Source organism: Thunnus thynnus, chromosome 11 (assembly GCF_963924715.1).
Source record: "Thunnus thynnus chromosome 11, fThuThy2.1, whole genome shotgun sequence".
Lineage (NCBI taxonomy): Eukaryota > Metazoa > Chordata > Actinopteri > Scombriformes > Scombridae > Thunnus > Thunnus thynnus.
The window spans coordinates 13074986-13094548 of record NC_089527.1 but is presented as its reverse complement, the minus strand read 5'-3'; the positions used below and the strand labels follow the sequence as shown (position 1 = coordinate 13094548).

The 19563-nt window shown below is 37.1% G+C and overlaps 5 protein-coding genes across 5 annotated transcripts; all 5 read left to right on the top strand.

Annotated features, from left to right (window-relative positions):
* Window positions 1-1751: 1751 nt before the first annotated feature.
* LOC137192108 (olfactory receptor 10J4-like) lies at window positions 1752-2666 on the top strand. The gene has a single exon (XM_067602629.1). The coding sequence runs from the start codon at window positions 1752-1754 to the stop codon at window positions 2664-2666; it is 915 nt and encodes a 304-aa protein (XP_067458730.1).
* A 5745-nt stretch (window positions 2667-8411) lies between these two features.
* LOC137192107 (olfactory receptor 10J4-like) lies at window positions 8412-9326 on the top strand. Its single transcript, XM_067602627.1, has one exon. It carries the CDS (start codon window positions 8412-8414, stop codon window positions 9324-9326), a length of 915 nt encoding a protein of 304 aa, XP_067458728.1.
* A 2146-nt stretch (window positions 9327-11472) lies between these two features.
* On the top strand, window positions 11473-12387 carry LOC137192106 (olfactory receptor 10J4-like). Its single transcript, XM_067602626.1, has one exon. The coding sequence runs from the start codon at window positions 11473-11475 to the stop codon at window positions 12385-12387; it is 915 nt and encodes a 304-aa protein (XP_067458727.1).
* A 2138-nt stretch (window positions 12388-14525) lies between these two features.
* Window positions 14526-15440, top strand: LOC137192105 (olfactory receptor 10J4-like). The gene is given in 1 exon segment (XM_067602625.1): window positions 14526-15440. A coding segment is annotated over 1 exon segment (915 nt).
* Window positions 15441-17315: 1875 nt separating this feature from the next.
* Window positions 17316-18251, top strand: LOC137193023 (olfactory receptor 1M1-like). Its single transcript, XM_067604183.1, has one exon. The coding sequence runs from the start codon at window positions 17316-17318 to the stop codon at window positions 18249-18251; it is 936 nt and encodes a 311-aa protein (XP_067460284.1).
* Window positions 18252-19563: the final 1312 nt, after the last annotated feature.

Sequence of the window (19563 nt, the reverse complement as noted above, 5' to 3'; positions counted from 1 at the left end):
GTATCATATTCAGTCTCGTGTTCACTTATATTCTAACAAACTTACTTGAAGCAGACACACATGTTGAATATTTACTGACTCTGGTACAAAGTGGCTCCAACAGTTTTTTTGTGGCAACTGAAGAAGCATCTTTTCAAACTGATAAAATAGAAATGAAAATCTGACTGCAATGTTTGTCAGTGTGATTGAACAGTTGTTGATTCAACTTTATGTTTACATTTATTGAAATTGATATCTAGAATTAACTCAGTTGATGGTTTATTATCCAACTTAAATTTAGTTAACTCATTTTTGAGGCAGCAGTGAAGCTTATGTTTCTAAATTGAACCAGTTTGAAATGTATAAATGAGGATTTGAACAGGCAGGGTTGTTGTGTGTCTGCCCATCCCCTATCCTACCAACAACAAATGACTTTTGACTGAGTCCACTTCATATTAGTTAGTTTGTGATCTTGTAATAAAGCATTAAAGTTGCTTTCAGGCTGCAAACAGTTGCTGCCGCCGCCTCCATTTTTCAATGTAAACGTGAAGGCAGCCGTGCCACCAAGGTCGCTGGCGGCTGCCGCTCTCATAAGTGTGCACAACTCTTTGCTGCTGTATTCAGAGTTTATGATGGTTCAACTTTTTCAACTGACCACCACAGCTCGCCATGTGAGTATGACAACCACAGAAACCACAGCGAGAAAAACGATACAGGAGCAGATTTTATTGGTTACTGAGTTTCCTGAATGAGACAGATCAATAAAGAGAAACTGTATTAGAACATCAACTTCAAAGTCTGATGATCCGGTCTGGGACAATAAACAACATTCATTATACTTGTTAGAAAAACTTTCTTTATTAATTGTGCAATATTGCTAACCATTTCCTGTATTTTAACCTTCAAACCCTTTTATTTAGCTATGTGATGAGAGTATACTGGGGGGATGGCAGCAGCCTAATGTATGGGCTAGTAGGACTGGATGTAGCCATGAACTGTGGTGGCGGGCGATGGCCAGGCCATCCTCGTTGGTAGCTTGAGTGAGGACACTCACAGTGTTAGATTAGCTTCTCCCATGCCTGCTAGCTTTGTCAAGTTATCACCTGAATCCTCTTCTCTGGAACCCTTTTCTTGTCTCTTTCGTTTACCTGGTTTTGTCATTTTATTTAGAACGTTATAACCCACACCTGACGTGTAGAAATAGAAATTGAATGGCTTTTGGGCGAGATAAAAGGTGAAGTAGAAGTGGCGCTCGACAAAAACACATCTACTCCATACCAAAACAAACCGGAAGCCACCAAAATAAAGTTTTATTATTATTATTACTATTATAATATTTGAACTTTTAAGACACATTGTGGGCAAGTAACAAATTATCATACTATTAAGATCATTATGTTAGCATCATAATTCTCCAGAGTAGAAAAACTGTGATGACATGTACAGAGTCAGACAACATAAAAATCTCCTCCCATTACCTGCACTGGTGGTTTGTCTACAGATCTAACCGAGAGCAAAATGTAGCACAGACCTGAAGATTATTGACCACCATATAGTTTAGTAAGTATAGTGAAAGTGTGTAGAGTCTTCATGACCAATATTATATGACATATTGATCCAATATACATACTAAAGTTGGTGAACAGTTTATGACACAACTGCTTAAATTCTCCTTTACACAGACCACTGATATCTGTGGACAGGAATGAGAGTTCATATAACAACAAAGACATAAATACTGAATTCTTTGTCACTGTTTCAGTGTGAGTGAAATGGACAACAATACTGTTTCCTTTTACTTCAATCTCACCATGTTTGTGAAAATTGGACACTACCGCTATCCAGCCTTTGTCTTTTGCCTCCTGCTCTACAGTTTTATTGTCTCTGCTAATCTCGTCATAATGCTGGTGATATCTCGAGAAAGAACTCTACATGAGCCCATGTATATGTTTATTGCTTGTTTATCTGTCAACGCTCTGTACGGTTCTACTGGCTTCTTCCCCAGATTCCTCATGGATCTTCTGTCTGACTCTCATTTGATCTCACGCCCTGCTTGTTACCTTCAGATACATGTTATTTACACATATGCTTCCAATGAAATTATCATCCTGGGCATTATGGCATACGATAGGTATGTCGCTGTATGTCATCCTTTACACTACCACAGAAAAATGACCTCTAAAACTGTTTTCAAGTTGGCAGCAATGGCTTGGATTTATTCGGCCTTTGTTCTTACATTATGTAACTCCATGTGCATGAGGCTTCCTTTATGTGGCAACAAGATACAAAAAGTGTTTTGTGCCAACTGGAACATTGTCAAATTATCATGTGTTGCCACAGTTGTTAACAATATTTTAGGTATGCTTATTGCTATAGCCACAATTTTCCTTCCCCTTTTTTACATCCTGTACACCTATCTGCGAATAATAATCGTTTGCTGGAAAAGCTCAGCAGAATTCAAAGGGAAAGTATTAGAGAGTTGTCTGCCACACGTTATTTCTTTGGTGATATATTCCATCGCAGGATTTTGTGATATCGCCCTGAGCCGGTATGATCCTGAGGAGATAAACACATTTATGGCTGTTTTTCTGTCACTAGAGTTTGTTGTCATTCCTCCAGTTATGAATCCTCTTGTGTATGGCCTGAAGTTACCAGAAATTAGGAGACACATTTTAAGAATGTTATAGAAGCACACCGTAACATAATGTTTGACTATGATTTTGTGTACACAGACTATTGAATCACATTAGTCTACAGATCCTATGAAGAATGTGTTAAAGCTGAAAACAAATATTCTTATATCTTTATTGACTCACAATACAGATAAAGGTGAATAGAGGTCAAATTTAATCAGAATATGCCATTACAACGTACGTTTCCCAAATAATCTGACAAAAATGTCCAGAAGCTTAATGTCTCAAAATATTTAATAAAATGAAAAACTAATTCTCAAATACAGAAAATGTTTTGTGGACATAAATTAACCAATTTAACTGTCATTAACTTAATATAAATAAAATATATAAGTGTAAATATATAAGTTTTATTAATTTCATGTTAATTCAACTTAATATTTCTAGTTTTCATTTTCATACCATTTCAGAACTTATAAACATGAGTTCATCTGATATTTTCTGATGTGAAATAACAAAGTTTCTGAAGAGAAATACACACAACAGTATATTAGCACTTCCCAGCATGCATTGTCTGCAAGTTAAAACTCTCTAGCAACCCTTTTTTGCAACCCTTTTGTAGTTTTGATGAAAACATACATGATAGAAACTTACTGTGTCTTTAATATATGTTAAGATAAGTCATGGTTGTTTCTTTTCATAATAATGAAAACAATAAAAACCCTGATGAAGCTCTGTATCATATTCAGTCTCGTGTTCACTTTTATTCTAACAAACTTACTTAAAGCAGACACACATGTTGAATATTTACTGACTCTGGTACAAAGTGGCTCCAACAGTTTCTTTGTGGCAACTGAAGAAGCATCTTTTCAAACTGATAAAATAGAAATGAAAATCTGACTGCAATGTTTGTCAGTGTGATTGAACAGTTGTTGATCCAACTTTATGTTTAAGTTTATTGAAATTGATATCTAGAGTTAACTCAGTTGATGGTTTATTATCCAACTTAAATTTAGTTAACTCATTTTTGAGGCAGCAGTGAAGCTTATGTTTCTAAATTGAACCAGTTTGAAATGTATAAATGAGGATTTGAACAGGCAGGGTTGTTGTGTGTCTGCCCATCCTCTACCCTACCAACAACAAATGACTTTTCACTGAGTCCACTTCATATTAGTTAGTTTGTGATCTTGTAATAAAGCATTAAAGTTGCTTTCAGGCCGCAAACGGTTGCTGCAGCCGCCTCCATTGTTTTCAATGTAAACGTGAAGGCAGCCGTGCCACCAAGGTCGCTGGTGGCTGCCGCTCTCATAAATGTGCACAGCTCTTTGCTGCTGTATTCAGAGTTTATGATGGTTCAACTTTTTCAGCTGACCACCACAGCTCGCCATGTGAGCATGACAACCACAGAAACCACAGCGAGAGAAACAATACAGGAGCAGATATTATTGGTTACTGAGTTTCCTGAATGAGACAGATCAATAAAGAGAAACTGTATTAGAAAACCATTAACTTCAAAATGTGATGATCCGGTCTGGGACAATAAACAGCATTTATTATACTTGTTAGAAAAACTTTCTTTATTAATTGTGCAATATTGCTAACCATTTCCTGTATTTTAACCTTCAAACCCTACTATTTAGCTATGTGATGAGATTATACTGGGGGGATAGCAGCAGCCTAATGTATGGGCTAGTAGGACTGGATGTAGCCTTGAACCGTGGTGGCGGGTGATGGCCAGGCCATCCTCATTGGTAGCTTGAGTGGGGACACTCACAGTGTTAGATTAGCTTCTCCCATGCCTGCTAGCTTTGTCAAGTTATCACCTGAATCTTCTTCTCTGGAACTCTTTTCTTGTCTCTTTCCTTTACCTGGTTTTGTCATTTCATTTAAAACGTTATAACCCATAACTGACATGTAGAAATAGAAATTGAATGGCTTTTGGGTGAGATAAAAGGTGAAGTAGAAGTGGCGCTCCACAAAAACACATCTACTCCATACCAAAACAAAGCGGAAGCCACCAAAATAAAGTTTTATTATTATTATTACTATTATAATATTTGAACTTTTAAGACACATTGTGGGCAAGTAATAAATTATCATACTATTAAGATCATTATGTTAGCATCATAATTCTCCAGAGTAGAAAAACTGTGATGACATGTACAGAGTCAGACAACATAAAAATCTCCTCCCATTACCTGCACTGGTGGTTTGTCTACAGATCTAACCAAGAGCAAAATGTAGCACAGACCTGAAGATTATTGACCACCATATAGTTTAGTAAGTATAGTGAAAGTGTGTAGAGTCTTCATGACCAATATTATATGACATATTGATCCAATATCCATACTAAAGTTGGTGAACAGTTTATGACACAACTGCTTAACCCTCTTGTTATGTTCCGGGTCAAAATGACCCGTTTTAAAGTTTGAAGATCTAGGAAAAATTGTTAAAAGTATTTTTTCAGTATGAAATTTCTTCTGCTTGCCTTAATTAGTGTACTCAACATATAATATGAAAATGGTTCATCTCACATATTTGCAACCACCCCCTGCATGTTTATATCACATAGATACTGTTCGGGTCAATTTGACCCAGCAGTCAAACTGGAGGTAAAAGGGTGTCAGAAATGTCAGACTATTTTTTTCTTTGCAACTGTGAGACATATTTCATCCCAATCACTCTCTCTCTCTCTCTCTCTCTCTCTCTCTCTCTCTCACACACACACACACACACACACAAACACACACACACACACACACACACACACACACACACACACACACACACACAGAGCACACACACACACACAGTGCACACACAGAGCACAGGCACACACACACACACAGGTGCAGGTGTTATGATATTTGACGAGAACCATTTATGTTCTCGCGGGAAAACTCCACCCACATTCAGTGGACACTCAACAGGGGAAGGGCAAAACATGTTGTTTCTTTTCATAATAATGAAAACAATAAAAACCCTGATGAAGCTCTGTATCATATTCAGTCTGGTGTTCACTTATATTCTAACAAATTTACTTAACCCTCCTGTTATGTTCTGGGTCAAATTGACCCGTTTTAAAGTTTGAAGATCTAGGAAAAATAGTTAAAAGTATTTTTTCAGTATGAAACTTCTTCTGCTTGCCTTAATTAGTGTACTCAACATATAATATGAAAATGGTTCATCTCACATATTTGCAACCACCCCCTGCATGTTTATATCACATAGATACTGTTCGGGTCAATTTGACCCAGCAGTCAAACTGGAGGTAAAAGGGTGTCAGAAATGTCAGACTATTTTTTTCTTTGCAACTGTGAGACATATTTCATCCCAATCACTCACACACACACACACACACACACACACACACACACACAGTTTCAGGTGTTATGATATTTGACGAGAACCATTTATGTTCTTGCGGGAAAACTCCACCCACATTCAGTGGACACTCAACAGGGGAGGGGCAAAACATATAAAAGATTCTCTGCATGGGAGTCCTACCAACATTACACTCTGTCAGGCAAACCTTTACAAAATGAGCAGCAGAAGCAAAAGGATGACAGTCCAGGAGGCTCTGGAAGTCATCATTGATCATGACAGTGAAATGGAGGAGGATGTGTCTGAAGATGAAGACCATCTTAAGCTAAATTCTGATTCTAATGATTCTGATTTTGACCCAGATGGGGGAATTGCTATTCCTATTCCTCCAAGCAAGACATTCATGTCAAAAAATGGTGAATTACAGTGGTCTTCATCCCCAAATATGCGTCAGGCAAAACTGTCTGCAGAAAACATAATCAAGACAGTGCCAGGGCCCACTAGTTATGTCATGATATGTCATTATCAATGTTATGTAAAACTATTGTGTTTCATATGTTGGTCTTTCAAAAGCAATAAAGTGGTGAAACATTTAAAAAAAAGTTTGAACATGCATTTTTTAAATGAAAAACGAGTGAATTATCCTAATTGAACCATTACCTGTTAGAGGTAAGGAACACCATTGCACTAAATATTGATAGAATAGTTAGTAATGGAGTTAGTAATGAAATATTCACACTGCTTGTTAGGATTTTTTTGGTTTCAGACATCTTTTGGATAATTAAACATGCACTGGGTCAAATTGACCCGGGAACACCATTGCTGTTCCTGACAAATGAACATAACAGGAGGGTTAAAGCAGACTCACATGTTGAATATTTACTGACTCTGGTACAAAGTGGCTCCAACAGTTTTTTTGTGGCAACTGAAGAAGCATCTTTTCAAACTGATAAAATAGAAATGAAAATCTGACTGCAATGTTTGTCAGTGTAATTGAACAGTTGTTGATTCAACTTTATGTTTAAGTTTATTGAAATTGATATCTAGAATTAACTCAGTTGATGGTTTATTATCCAACATAAATTCAGTTAACTCATTTTTAAGGCAGCAGTGAAGCTTATGTTTCTAAATTGAACCAGTTAAAAATGTATAAATGAGGATTTGAACAGGCAGGGTTGTTGTGTGTCTGCCCATCCCCTATCCTACCAGCAACAAATGACTTTTCACTGGGTCCACTTCATATTAGTTAGTTTATGATCTTGTAATAAAGCATTAAAGTTGCTTTCAGGCCGCAAACAGTTGCTGCCGCCGCCGCCGCCATTTTTCAATGTAAACGCGAAGGCAGCCGTGCCACCAAGGTCGCTGGCAGCTGCCGCTCTCATAAATGTGCACAGCTCTTTGCTGCTGTATTCAGAGTTTATGATGGTTCAACTTTTTCAACTGACCACCACAACTCGCCATGTGAGCATGACAACCACAGAAACCACAGCGAGAGAAACGATACAGGAGCAGATTTCATTGGTTACTGAGTTTCCTGAATGAGACAGATCAATGACGAGAAACTGTATTAGAAAATCATCAACTTCAAAATCTGATAATCTGGTCTGGGACAATAAACAACATTTATTATACTTGTTAGAAAAACTTTCTTTATTAATTGTGCAATATTGCTAACCATTTCCTGTATTTTAACCTTCAAACCCTTCTATTTAGCTAAGTGATGAGATTATACTGGGGGGATAGCAGCAGCCTGATGTGCGGGCTGGTAGGACTGGATGTAGCCATGAACCGTGGTGGCGGGTGATGGCCAGGCCATCCTCATTGGTAGCTTGAGTGGGGACACTCACAGTGTTAGATTAGCTTCTCCCATGTCTGCTAGCTTTGTCAAGTTATCTCCTGAATCTTCTTCTCTGGAACTCTTTTCTTGTCTCTTTCCTTTACCTGGTTTTGTCATTTTATTTAGAACGTTATAACCCACAACTGACATGTAGAAATGGAAATTGAATGGCTTTTGGGTGAGATAAAAGGTGAAGTAGAAGTGGCGCTCCACGAAAACACATCCACTCCATACCAAAACAAACCGGAAGCCACCAAAATAAAGTTTTATTATTATTATTACTATTATAATATTTGAACTTTTAAGACACATTGTGGGCAAGTAACACATTATCATACTATTAAGATCATTATGTTAGCATCATAATTCTCCAGAGTAGAAAAACTGTGATGACATGTACAGAGTCAGACAACATAAAAATCTCCTCCCATTACCTGCACTGGTGGTTTGTCTACAGATCTACATGAGAGCAAAATGTAGCACAGACCTGAAGATTATTGACCACCATATAGTAAGTATAGTGAAAGTGTGTAGAGTCCTTTACACAGACCACCGATATCTGTGGACAGGAATGAGAGTTCGTATTACAACAAAGACATAAATACTGAATTCTTTGTCACTGTTTCAGTGTGAGTGAAATGGACAACAGTACTGTTTCCTTTTACTTCAACCTCACCATGTTTGTGAACATCGGACACTACTGCTATCCAGCCTTTGTCTTTTGCCTCCTGCTCTACAGTTTTATTGTCTCTGCTAATCTCGTCATAATGCTGGTGATATCTCGAGAAAGAACTCTGCATGAGCCCATGTATATGTTTATTGCTTGTTTATCTGTCAACGCTCTGTACGGTTCTACTGGCTTCTTCCCCAGATTCCTCATGGATCTTCTGTCTGACTCTCATTTGATCTCACGTCCTGCTTGTTTCATTCAGATATATGTTATTTACACATATGCTTCCAATGAAATTATCATCCTGGGCATTATGGCATATGATAGGTATGTCGCTGTATGTCATCCTTTACACTACCACAGAAAAATGACCTCTAAAACTGTTTTCAAGTTGGCAGCGATGGCTTGGATTTATTCGGCCTTTGTTGTTATAGTATTTAATTCTATGTCCGTCAGGCTTCCTTTATGTGGCAACAAGATACAAAAAGTGTTTTGTGCCAACTGGAACATCGTAAAATTATCATGTGTTGCCACAGTTGTCAACAATATTGTAGGTATGCTTTTAACTATAGCCACAGTTTTCCTTCCCCTTTTTTACATCCTGTACACCTATCTGCGAATAATAATCGTTTGCTGGAAAAGCTCAGCAGAATTCAAAGGGAAAGTATTAGAGAGCTGTCTGCCACACGTTATTTCTTTTGTGATATATTCCATCACAGGATTTTGTGATATTGCCCTGAGCCGGTATGATCCTGAAGAGATAAACACATTTATGGCTGTTTTTCTGTCACTAGAGTTTGTTGTCATTCCTCCAGTTTCGAATCCTCTTGTGTATGGCCTGAAGTTACCAGAAATTAGGAGACACATTTTAAGAATGTTATAGAAGCACACCGTGACATAATGTTTGACTATGATTTTGTGTACACAGACTATTGAATCACATTAGTCTACAGATCCTATGAAGAATGTGTTAAAGCTGAAAACAACTATTCTTATATCTTTAAATATAATATAATATAAATATATAATTTTTATTAATTTCATGTTAATTCAACTTAATATTTCTAGTTTTCATTTTCAGACCATTTCAGAACTTATAAACAAGAGTTCATCTAATGTTTTCTGATGTGAAATAACAAAGTTTCTGAAGAGAAATACACACAACAGTATATTAGCACTTCCCAGCATGCATTGTCTGCAAGTTAAAACTCTCTAGCAACCCTTTTTTGCTTTTTTGCAACCCTTTTGTAGTTTTGAAGAAAACATACATGATAGAAACTTATTGTGTCTTTAATATATGTTAAGATAAGTCATGGTTGTTTCTTTTCATAATAATGAAAACAATAAAAACCCTGATGAAGCTCTGTATCATATTCAGTCTCGTGTTCACTTATATTCTAACAAACTTACTTAAAGCAGACTCACATGTTGAATATTTACTGACTCTGGTACAAAGTGGCTCCAACAGTTTCTTTGTGGCAACTGAAGAAGCATCTTTTCAAACTGATAAAATAGAAATGAAAATCTGACTACAATGTTTGTCAGTGTGATGGAACAGTTGTTGATCCAACTTTATGTTTAAGTTTATTGAAATTGATATCTAGAATTAACTCAGTTGATGGTTTATTATCCAACTTAAATTTAGTTAACTCATTTTTGAGGCAGCAGTGAAGTTTATGTTTCTAAATCGAACCAGTTTAAAATGTATAAATGAGGATTTGAACAGGCAGGGTTGTTGTGTGTCTGCCCATCCTCTATCCTACCAACAACAGATGACTTTTCACTGGGTCCACTTCATATTAGTTAGTTTGTGATCTTGTAATAAAGCATTAAAGTTGCTTTCAGGCTGCAAACAGTTGCTGCTACCGCCTCCATTTTTCAATGTAAACGTGAAGGCAGCTGTGCCACCAAGGTCGCTGGCGGCTGCCGCTCTCATAAATGTGCACAACTCTTTGCTGCTGTATTCAGAGTTTATGATGGTTCAACTTTTTCAACTGACCACCACAACTCGCCATGTGACCATGGCAACCACAGAAACCACAGCGAGAGAAACGATACAGGAGCAGATTTTATTAGTTACTGAGTTTCCTGAATGAGACAGATCAATGACGAGAAACTGTATTAGAACAACATCAACTTCAAAATCTGATGATCCGGTCTGGGACAATAAACAACATTTATTATACTTGTTAGAAAAACTTTCTTTAGTAATTGTGCAATATTGCTAACCATTTCCTGTATTTTAACCTTCAAACCCTTCTATTTAGCTATGTGATGAGATTATACTGGGGGGATGGCAGCAGCTTGATGTGCAGGCTGGTAGGACTGGATGTAGCCATGAACCGTGGTGGCGGGTGATGGCCAGGCCATCCTCATTGGTAGCTTGAGTGGGGACACTCACAGTGTTAGATTAGCTTCTCCCATGCCTGCTAGCTTTGTCAAGTTATCACCTGAATCCTCTTCTCTGGAACTCTTTTCTTGTCTCTTTCTTTTACCTGGTTTTGTCATTTTATTTAGAACGTTATGACCCACACCTGACATTTAGAAATAGAAATCGAATGGCTTTTGGGTGAGATAAAAGGTGAAGTAGAAGTGGCGCTCCACGAAAACACATCTACTCCATACCAAAACAAACCGGAAGCCACCAAAATAAAGTTTTATAATTATTATTATTACTATTATAATGTTTGAAATTTTAAGACACATTGTGGGCAAGTAACAAATTATCATACTATTAAGATCATTATGTTAGCATCATAATTCTCCAGAGTAGAAAAACTGTGATGACATGTACAGAGTCAGACAACATAAAAATCTCCCATTACCTGCACTGGTGGTTTGTCTACAGATCTAACCGAGAGCAGAATGTAGCACAGATCTGAAGATTATTGACCACCATATAGTAAGTATAGTGAAAGTGTGTAGAGTCCTTTACACAGACCACTGATATCTCCGGACAGGAATGAGAGTTCATATAACAACAAAGACATAAATACTGAATTCTTTGTCACTGTTTCAGTGTGAGTGGAATGGACAACAATACTGTTTCCTTTTACTTCAATCTCACATTGTTTGTGAACATTGGACACTACCGCTATCCAGCCTTTGTCTTTTGCCTCCTGCTCTACAGTTTTATTGTCTCTGCTAATCTCGTCATAATGCTGGTGATATCTCGAGAAAGAACTCTGCATGAGCCCATGTATATGTTCATTGCTTGTTTATCTGTCAACGCTCTGTACGGTTCTACTGGCTTCTTCCCCAGATTCCTCATGGATCTTCTGTCTGACTCTCATTTGATCTCACCTCCTGCTTGTTACACTCAGATATTTGTTATTTACACATATGCTTCCAATGAAATTACCATCCTGGCCATTATGGCATACGATAGGTATGTTGCTGTATGTCATCCTTTACACTACCACAGAAAAATGACCTGTAGATCTGTTTTCAAGTTGGCAGCAATGGCTTGGATTTATTCGGCCTTTGTTGTTACAGTATGTAACTCCATGTCCATGAGGCTTCCTTTATGTGGCAACGAGATACAAAAAGTGTTTTGTGCCAACTGGAAAATTGTAAAATTATCATGTGTTGCCACAGTTGTCAACAATATTGTAGGTATGCTTTTAACTATAGCCACAGTTTTCCTTCCCCTTTTTTACATCCTGTACACCTATCTGCGAATAATAATCGTTTGCTGGAAAAGCTCAGCAGAATTCAAAGGGAAAGTATTAGAGAGCTGTCTGCCACACGTTATTTCTTTTGTGATATATTCCATCACAGGATTTTGTGATATCGCCCTGAGCCGGTATGATCCTGAAGAGATAAACACATTTATGGCTGTTTTTCTGTCACTAGAGTTTGTTGTCATTCCTCCAGTTTCGAATCCTCTTGTGTATGGCCTGAAGTTACCAGAAATTAGGAGACACATTTTAAGAATGTTATAGAAGAACACCGTGACATAATGTCTGACTATGATTTTGTGTACACAGACTATCGAATCACATTAGTCTACAGATCCTATGAAGAATGTGTTAAAGCTGAAAACAACTATTCTTATATCTTTAAATATAATATAATATAAATATATAATTTTTATTAATTTCATGTTAATTCAACTTAATATTTCTAGTTTTCATTTTCAGACCATTTCAGAACTTATAAACAAGAGTTCATCTGATGTTTTCTGATGTGAAATAACAAAGTTTCTGAAGAGAAATACACACAACAGTATATTAGCACTTCCCAGCATGCATTGTCTGCGAGTTAAAACTCTCTAGCAACCCTTTTTTGCAACCCTTTTGTAGTTTTGAAGAAAACATACATGATAGAAACTTACTGTGTCTTTAATATATGTTAAGATAAGTCATGGTTGTTTCTTTTCATAATAATGAAAACAATAAAAACCCTGATGAAGCTCTGTATCATATTCAGTCTCGTGTTCACTTATATTTTAACAAACTTACTTAAAGCAGACTCACATGTTGAATATTTACTGACTCTGGTACAAAGTGGCTCCAACAGTTTCTTTGTGGCAACTGAAGAAGCATCTTTTCAAACTGATAAAATAGAAATGAAAATCTGACTACAATGTTTGTCAGTGTGATGGAACAGTTGTTGATCCAACTTTATGTTTAAGTTTATTGAAATTGATATCTAGAATTAACTCAGTTGATGGTTTATTATCCAACTTAAATTTAGTTAACTCATTTTTAAGGCAGCAGTGAAGTTTATGTTTCTAAATTGAACCAGTTTAAAATGTATAAATGAGGATTTGAACAGGCAGGGTTGTTGTGTGTCTGCCCATCCCCTATCCTACCAACAACAAATGACTTTTGACTGAGTCCACTTCATATTAGTTAGTTTGTGATCTTGTAATAAAGCATTAAAGTTGCTTTCAGGCCGCAAACAGTTGCTGCCGCCGCCTCCATTTTTCAATGTAAACGTGAAGGCAGCCGTGCCACCAAGGTCGCTGGCGGCTGCCGCTCTAATAAATGTGCATAACTCTTTGCTGCTGTATTCAGAGTTTATGATGGTTCAATTTTTTCAACTGACCACCACAGCTCGCCATGTGAGCATGACAACCACAGAAACCACAGCGAGAGAAACAATACAGGAGCAGATTTCATTGGTTACTGAGTTTCCTGAATGAGACAGATCAATGACGAGAAACTGTATTAGAAAATCATCAACTTCAAAATCTGATGATCTGGTCTGGGACAATAAACAACATTCATTATACTTGTTAGAAAAACTTTCTTTATTAATTGTGCAATATTGCTAACCATTTCCTGTATTTTAACCTTCAAACCCTTCTATTTAGCTATGTGATGAGAGTATACTGGGGGGATAGCAGCAGCCTGATGTGCGGGCTGGTAGGACTGGATGTAGCCATGAACCGTGGTGGCGGGTGATGGCCAGGCCATCCTAATTGGTAGCTTGAGTGGGGACACTCACAGTGTTAGATTAGCTTCTTCCATGCCTGCTAGCTTTGTCAAGTTATCACCTGAATCTTCTTCTCTTGAACCCTTTTCTTGTCTCTTTCCTTTACCTGGTTTTGTCATTTTATTTAGAACGTTATGACCCACAACTGACATGTAGAAATGGAAATTGAATGGCTTTTGGGTGAGATAAAAGGTGAAGTAGAAGTGGCGCTCCACAAAAACACATCTACTCCATACCAAAACAAAGCGGAAGCCACCAAAATAAAGTTTTATTATTATTATTACTATTATAATATTTGAACTTTTAAGACACATTGTGGGCAAGTAATAAATTATCATACTATTAAGATCATTATGTTAGCATCATAATTCTCCAGAGTAGAAAAACTGTGATGACATGTACAGAGTCAGACAACATAAAAATCTCCTCCCATTACCTGCACTGGTGGTTTGTCTACAGATCTAACCGAGAGCAAAATGTAGCACAGACCTGAAGATTATTGACCACCATATAGTAAGTATAGTGAAAGTGTGTAGAGTCCTTTACACAGACCACTGATATCTGTGGACAGGAATGAGAGTTCGTATTACAACAAAGACATAAATACTGATTTCTTTGTCACTGTTTCAGTGTGAGTGAAATGGACAACAATACTGTTTCCTTTTACTTCAATCTCACATTGTTTGTGAACATTGGACACTACCGCTATCCAGCCTTTGTCTTTTGCCTGCTGCTCTACAGTTTTATTGTCTCTGCTAATCTCGTCATAATGCTGGTGATATCTCGAGAAAGAACTCTGCATGAGCCCATGTATATGTTTATTGCTTGTTTATCTGTCAACGCTCTGTACGGTTCTACTGGCTTCTTCCCCAGATTCCTCATGGATCTTCTGTCTGACTCTCATTTGATCTCACGTCCTGCTTGTTACACTCAGATATATGTTATTTACACATATGCTTCCAATGAAATTACCATCCTGGCCATTATGGCATACGATAGGTATGTTGCTGTATGTCATCCTTAACACTACCACAGAAAAATGACCTGTAGATCTGTTTTTAAGTTGGCAGCAATGGCTTGGATTTATTCGGCCTTTGTTGTTACAGTATGTAACTCCATGTCCATGAGGCTTCCTTTATGTGGCAACGAGATACAAAAAGTGTTTTGTGCCAACTGGAAAATTGTAAAATTATCATGTGTTGCCACAGCTGTCAACAATATTGTAGGTATGCTTATTACTGTAGCCACAGTTTTCCTTCCCCTTTTTTACATCCTGTACACCTATCTGCGAATAATAATCGTTTGCTGGAAAAGCTCAGCAGAATTCAAAAGGAAAGTATTAGAGAGCTGTCTGCCACACGTTATTTCTTTTGTGATTTATTCCATCGCAATATTTTGTGATATCGCCCTGAGCCGGTATGATCCTGAGGAGATAAACACATTTATGGCTGTTTTTCTGTCACTAGAGTTTGTTGTAATTCCTCCAGTTTCGAATCCTCTTGTGTATGGCCTGAAGTTACCAGAAATTAGGAGACACATTTTAAGAATGTTATAGAAGCACATTGTAACATAATGTTTGACTATGATTTTGTGTACATAGACTATTGAATCACATTAGTCTACAGATCCTATGAAGAATGTGTTAAAGCTGAAAACAAATATTCTTATATCTTTATTGACTCACAATACAGATAAAGGTGAATAGAGGTCAAATTTAATTAGAATAGGCCATTACAACGTACGTTTCCCAAATAATCTGACAAAAATGTCCAGAAGCTTAATGTCTCAAAATATTTAATAAAATGAAAAACTAATTCTCAAATACAGAAAATGTTTTGTGGACATAAATGAACCATCTTAACTGTCATTAACTTAATATAAATAAAATATATAAGTGTAAATATATAAGTTTTATTAATTTCACGTTAATTCAAGTTAATATTTCTAGTTTTCATTTTCAGACCATTTCAGAACTTATAAACATGAGTTCATCTGATATTTTCTGATGTGAAATAACAAAGTTTCTGAAGAGGAATACACACCAGTATATTAGCACTTCCTAGCATGCATTGTCTGCAAGTTAAAACTCTCTAGCAACCCTTTTTTGCTTTTTTGCAACCCTTTTGTAGTTTTGAAGAAAACATACATGATAGAAACTTACTGTGTCTTTAATATATGTTAAGATAAGTCATGGTTGTTTCTTTTCATAATAATGAAAACAATAAAAACCCTGATGTAGCTCTGTATCATATTCAGTCTCATGTTCACTTATATTCTAACAAACTTACTTGAAGCAGACACACATGTTGAATATTTACTGACTCTGGTACAAAGTGGCTCCAACAGTTTCTTTGTGGCAACTGAAGAAGCATCTTTTCAAACTGATAAAATAGAAATGAAAATCTGACTGCAATGTTTGTCAGTGTGATTGAACAGTTGTTGATCCAACTTTATGTTTAAGTTTATTGAAATTGATATCTAGAATTAACTCAGTTAATGGTTTATTATCCAACTTAAATTTAGTTAACTCATTTTTAAGGCAGCAGTGAAGTTTATGTTTCTAAATCGAACCAGTTTAAAATGTATAAATGAGGATTTGAACAGGCAGGGTTGTTGTGTGTCTGCCCATCCCCTATCCTACCAACAACAAATGACTTTTGACTGAGTCCACTTCATATTAGTTAGTTTGTGATCTTGTAATAAAGCATTAAAGGTGCTTCCAGGCCACAAACGGTTGCTGCAGCCCCCTCCAATTTTCAATGTAAACGTGAAGGTAGCCGTGCCACCAAGGTCGCTGGCAGCTGCCGCTCTAATAAATGTGCACAACTCTTTGCTGCTGTATTCAGAGTTTATGATGGTTCAGCTTTTTCAACTGACCACCACAGCTCGCCATGTGACCATGGCAACCACAGAAACCACAGCGAGAGAAACGATACAGGAGCAGATTTCATTGGTTACTGAGTTTCCTGTATTTTAACCTTCAAACCCTACTATTTAGCTAAGTGATGAGATTATACTGGGGGGATGGCAGCAGCCTAGTGTACGGGCTGGTAGGACTGGATGTAGCCATGAACCGTGGTGGCGGTGTTGCGCCCTGCTACACAGAACTCTGACGTCGCGGGCAGCAGCAATGGCTCACTGTCTGAGAGTAAACTTTTGCCCGGCAAATGTAGCGCCACCTCGGTGTTATTCCACTGGGCCTTTTTCTGTCTCAGTGGCAATGAAGTCAGCCAGTTTCCTTTTTTGCCAATGCCACCATAAAATATAAAAACCTTAAACTTCTCTTATGAACTCACAGTGAGGGACTCTCCAGCAAAATGCGTGGAAGACTCTCTTAAGGGTGGCAGGTACAAAATATCTGTAAATAATTCTATTATCAGTGATTTATGGAAGCAATGACATGATCCGTTGTTCAACCTGAGTGAGTGAAATGGAAAATGACACTTTTATGTCTCACTTTGACCTCACCCTGTATGTGAACATAGGCTATTACCGCTATCCAGCCTTTGTACTGTGCTTCCTACTGTTTGCCTTTATTGTTACTGCTAATCTTGTTATAATACTGATAATATCACGGGAGAGAACTCTGCATGAGCCCATGTATATATTTATTGCTTGTTTGTCTTTCAACTCTCTGTATGGTTCAACTGGTTTCTTCCCCAGATTCCTCATGGATCTTCTGTCTGACTCTCATTTGATCTCACGTCCTGCTTGTTTCACTCAGATCTATGTTATTTACACATATGCTTCCAATGAAATGACCATCCTGGCCATTATGGCATACGATAGGTATGTTGCTGTATGTCATCCTTTACACTATCACAACAAGGTGACCCCTAGAGCAGCCTATGTCTTGGCAGCCTTAGCTTGGATCTGCCCAGCCTTTACTGTTGGAACATGTCTGTATTTGGCCATCAGGCTTCCTTTGTGCGGCAACGAGATCCTGAAAGTGTACTGTGCCATATGGAATATTGCTAAGCTGTCATGTGTTACCACTTCCATCAACAACATTACTGGATTGTTTGTCGCCACAATTACAGTCTTTCTGCCGCTGACCTATGTGTTGTATACTTACTTTCGAATTTTGCTTGTGTGCAGGAAAAGCTCATCCGAATGCAAGAGCAAAGTGCTCCAAACCTGCTTGCCACACACTATTTCATTTGTTAGTTATTCTATCACTGCATTTTGTGATATCGCCCTAAGTCGTATTAATGTTGAAAAGCTAAACCCTTTTTTTGCTGCGATTTTATCATTGGAGTTTGTCATGATTCCTCCAGTTCTGAACCCTCTTGTTTATGGCCTGAAGTTACCAGAAATTAGGAGACACATTTTCAGGATGCTGTCGTGGTTAAAAACCACCTCTTGAAGCACTTAAAATGTCACAAAATACTGTACTTAAAGGATAGGTTCACAGTATTTTAAGTGTGTCCTAAAACAACAGTCAGGCCCCCAAATGCACATTGACGTGTTTTTCTTGCTTTAATCATTCATCCTGTTCATACTAGACATTAAGAGATTTGTTCATAATGCACCTTCAATGTACATGATGGGGGACAAAATCCACAGCTCTGTGCAAAAATGTATTCAAAAGTTTATTTTAAACTAATTTGAAGCTTGAGCCATCCAAATTAGTCTAATCAATTCAATATCTTTCATAGTTACTATCTTTTTAGTGCCAAATTCACTCTTTTTGTTATGATCCTTCCACTGCAGCTGAACAGAAAAACACATCTGTTGAGACACAAAGAGGGAAATGTTTACTAAAACTGTAACTGTGAAAGATATCCACTTGATTTGACTAAATAAGATGGCTGAATCCTCATATTATCTTTAACTTTTAAATAAATCTTTGCTCAAAATGAGAACTGTGGATTTTTTCCCCCATCACTTATATTGTAAGTATGAACAGGAGGAATGATTACAGCAAGAAAAACCTGTTTCAGTGTTCATTTGAGTACCTGACTGTTGTTTTAAGACTTCAAAAATTGTGAACCAGTCCTTTAACATATTTATATTATGTTGTCTGTGAACTATTTTCTTTGTAATGCCTGACTAAGGTTTCACAAAATAAAAATCAGCTTAGAACTGAACTGCATCGCCTGGCTGCAGAGAATCAAATCAACAGTGAATCAAAGCGAGTAAAACATGTACAACCTATATCATAGTCTAAACCGAAATACTTGGGAGACCAGGTAATGTTTTAAATAAGTAAACTTTCATATACAACATCTGATATTTTCACTGTTTTACAGGTAATGTTATTTTATAACAGAATTTTAAGGCTGAATGACTTTTACTAAAGTCTTATTGAAACGACACCAGAATTGACAACTGCTATTTAAAGAACAGACCAATTAATGATTTTTAAAGGTGAAAATATGGTGATGCAGGTTTTAACCCTGCTGACCCGCTCGTTGTACATTATCCCGCTTATTACATGTTATTTAAATAAATCAATAATTTGGCACAAAATATTGATTCAAAAATGATTTAAAAATGATTTTAATGCTTCTGCCAAAAAAAATAGTCGGTTAGATTCTACGGTAAGAACTGCGTCCATAGCAATGTTAATTCTGTAGCTTTCTTAAGATTAGCCTACTTGGTGTTATAATTCACATTAAACTGAACATTTCCATTGATGGTGAAGTGAGACAAGGTGAAAGGGACTCATTGGGTTG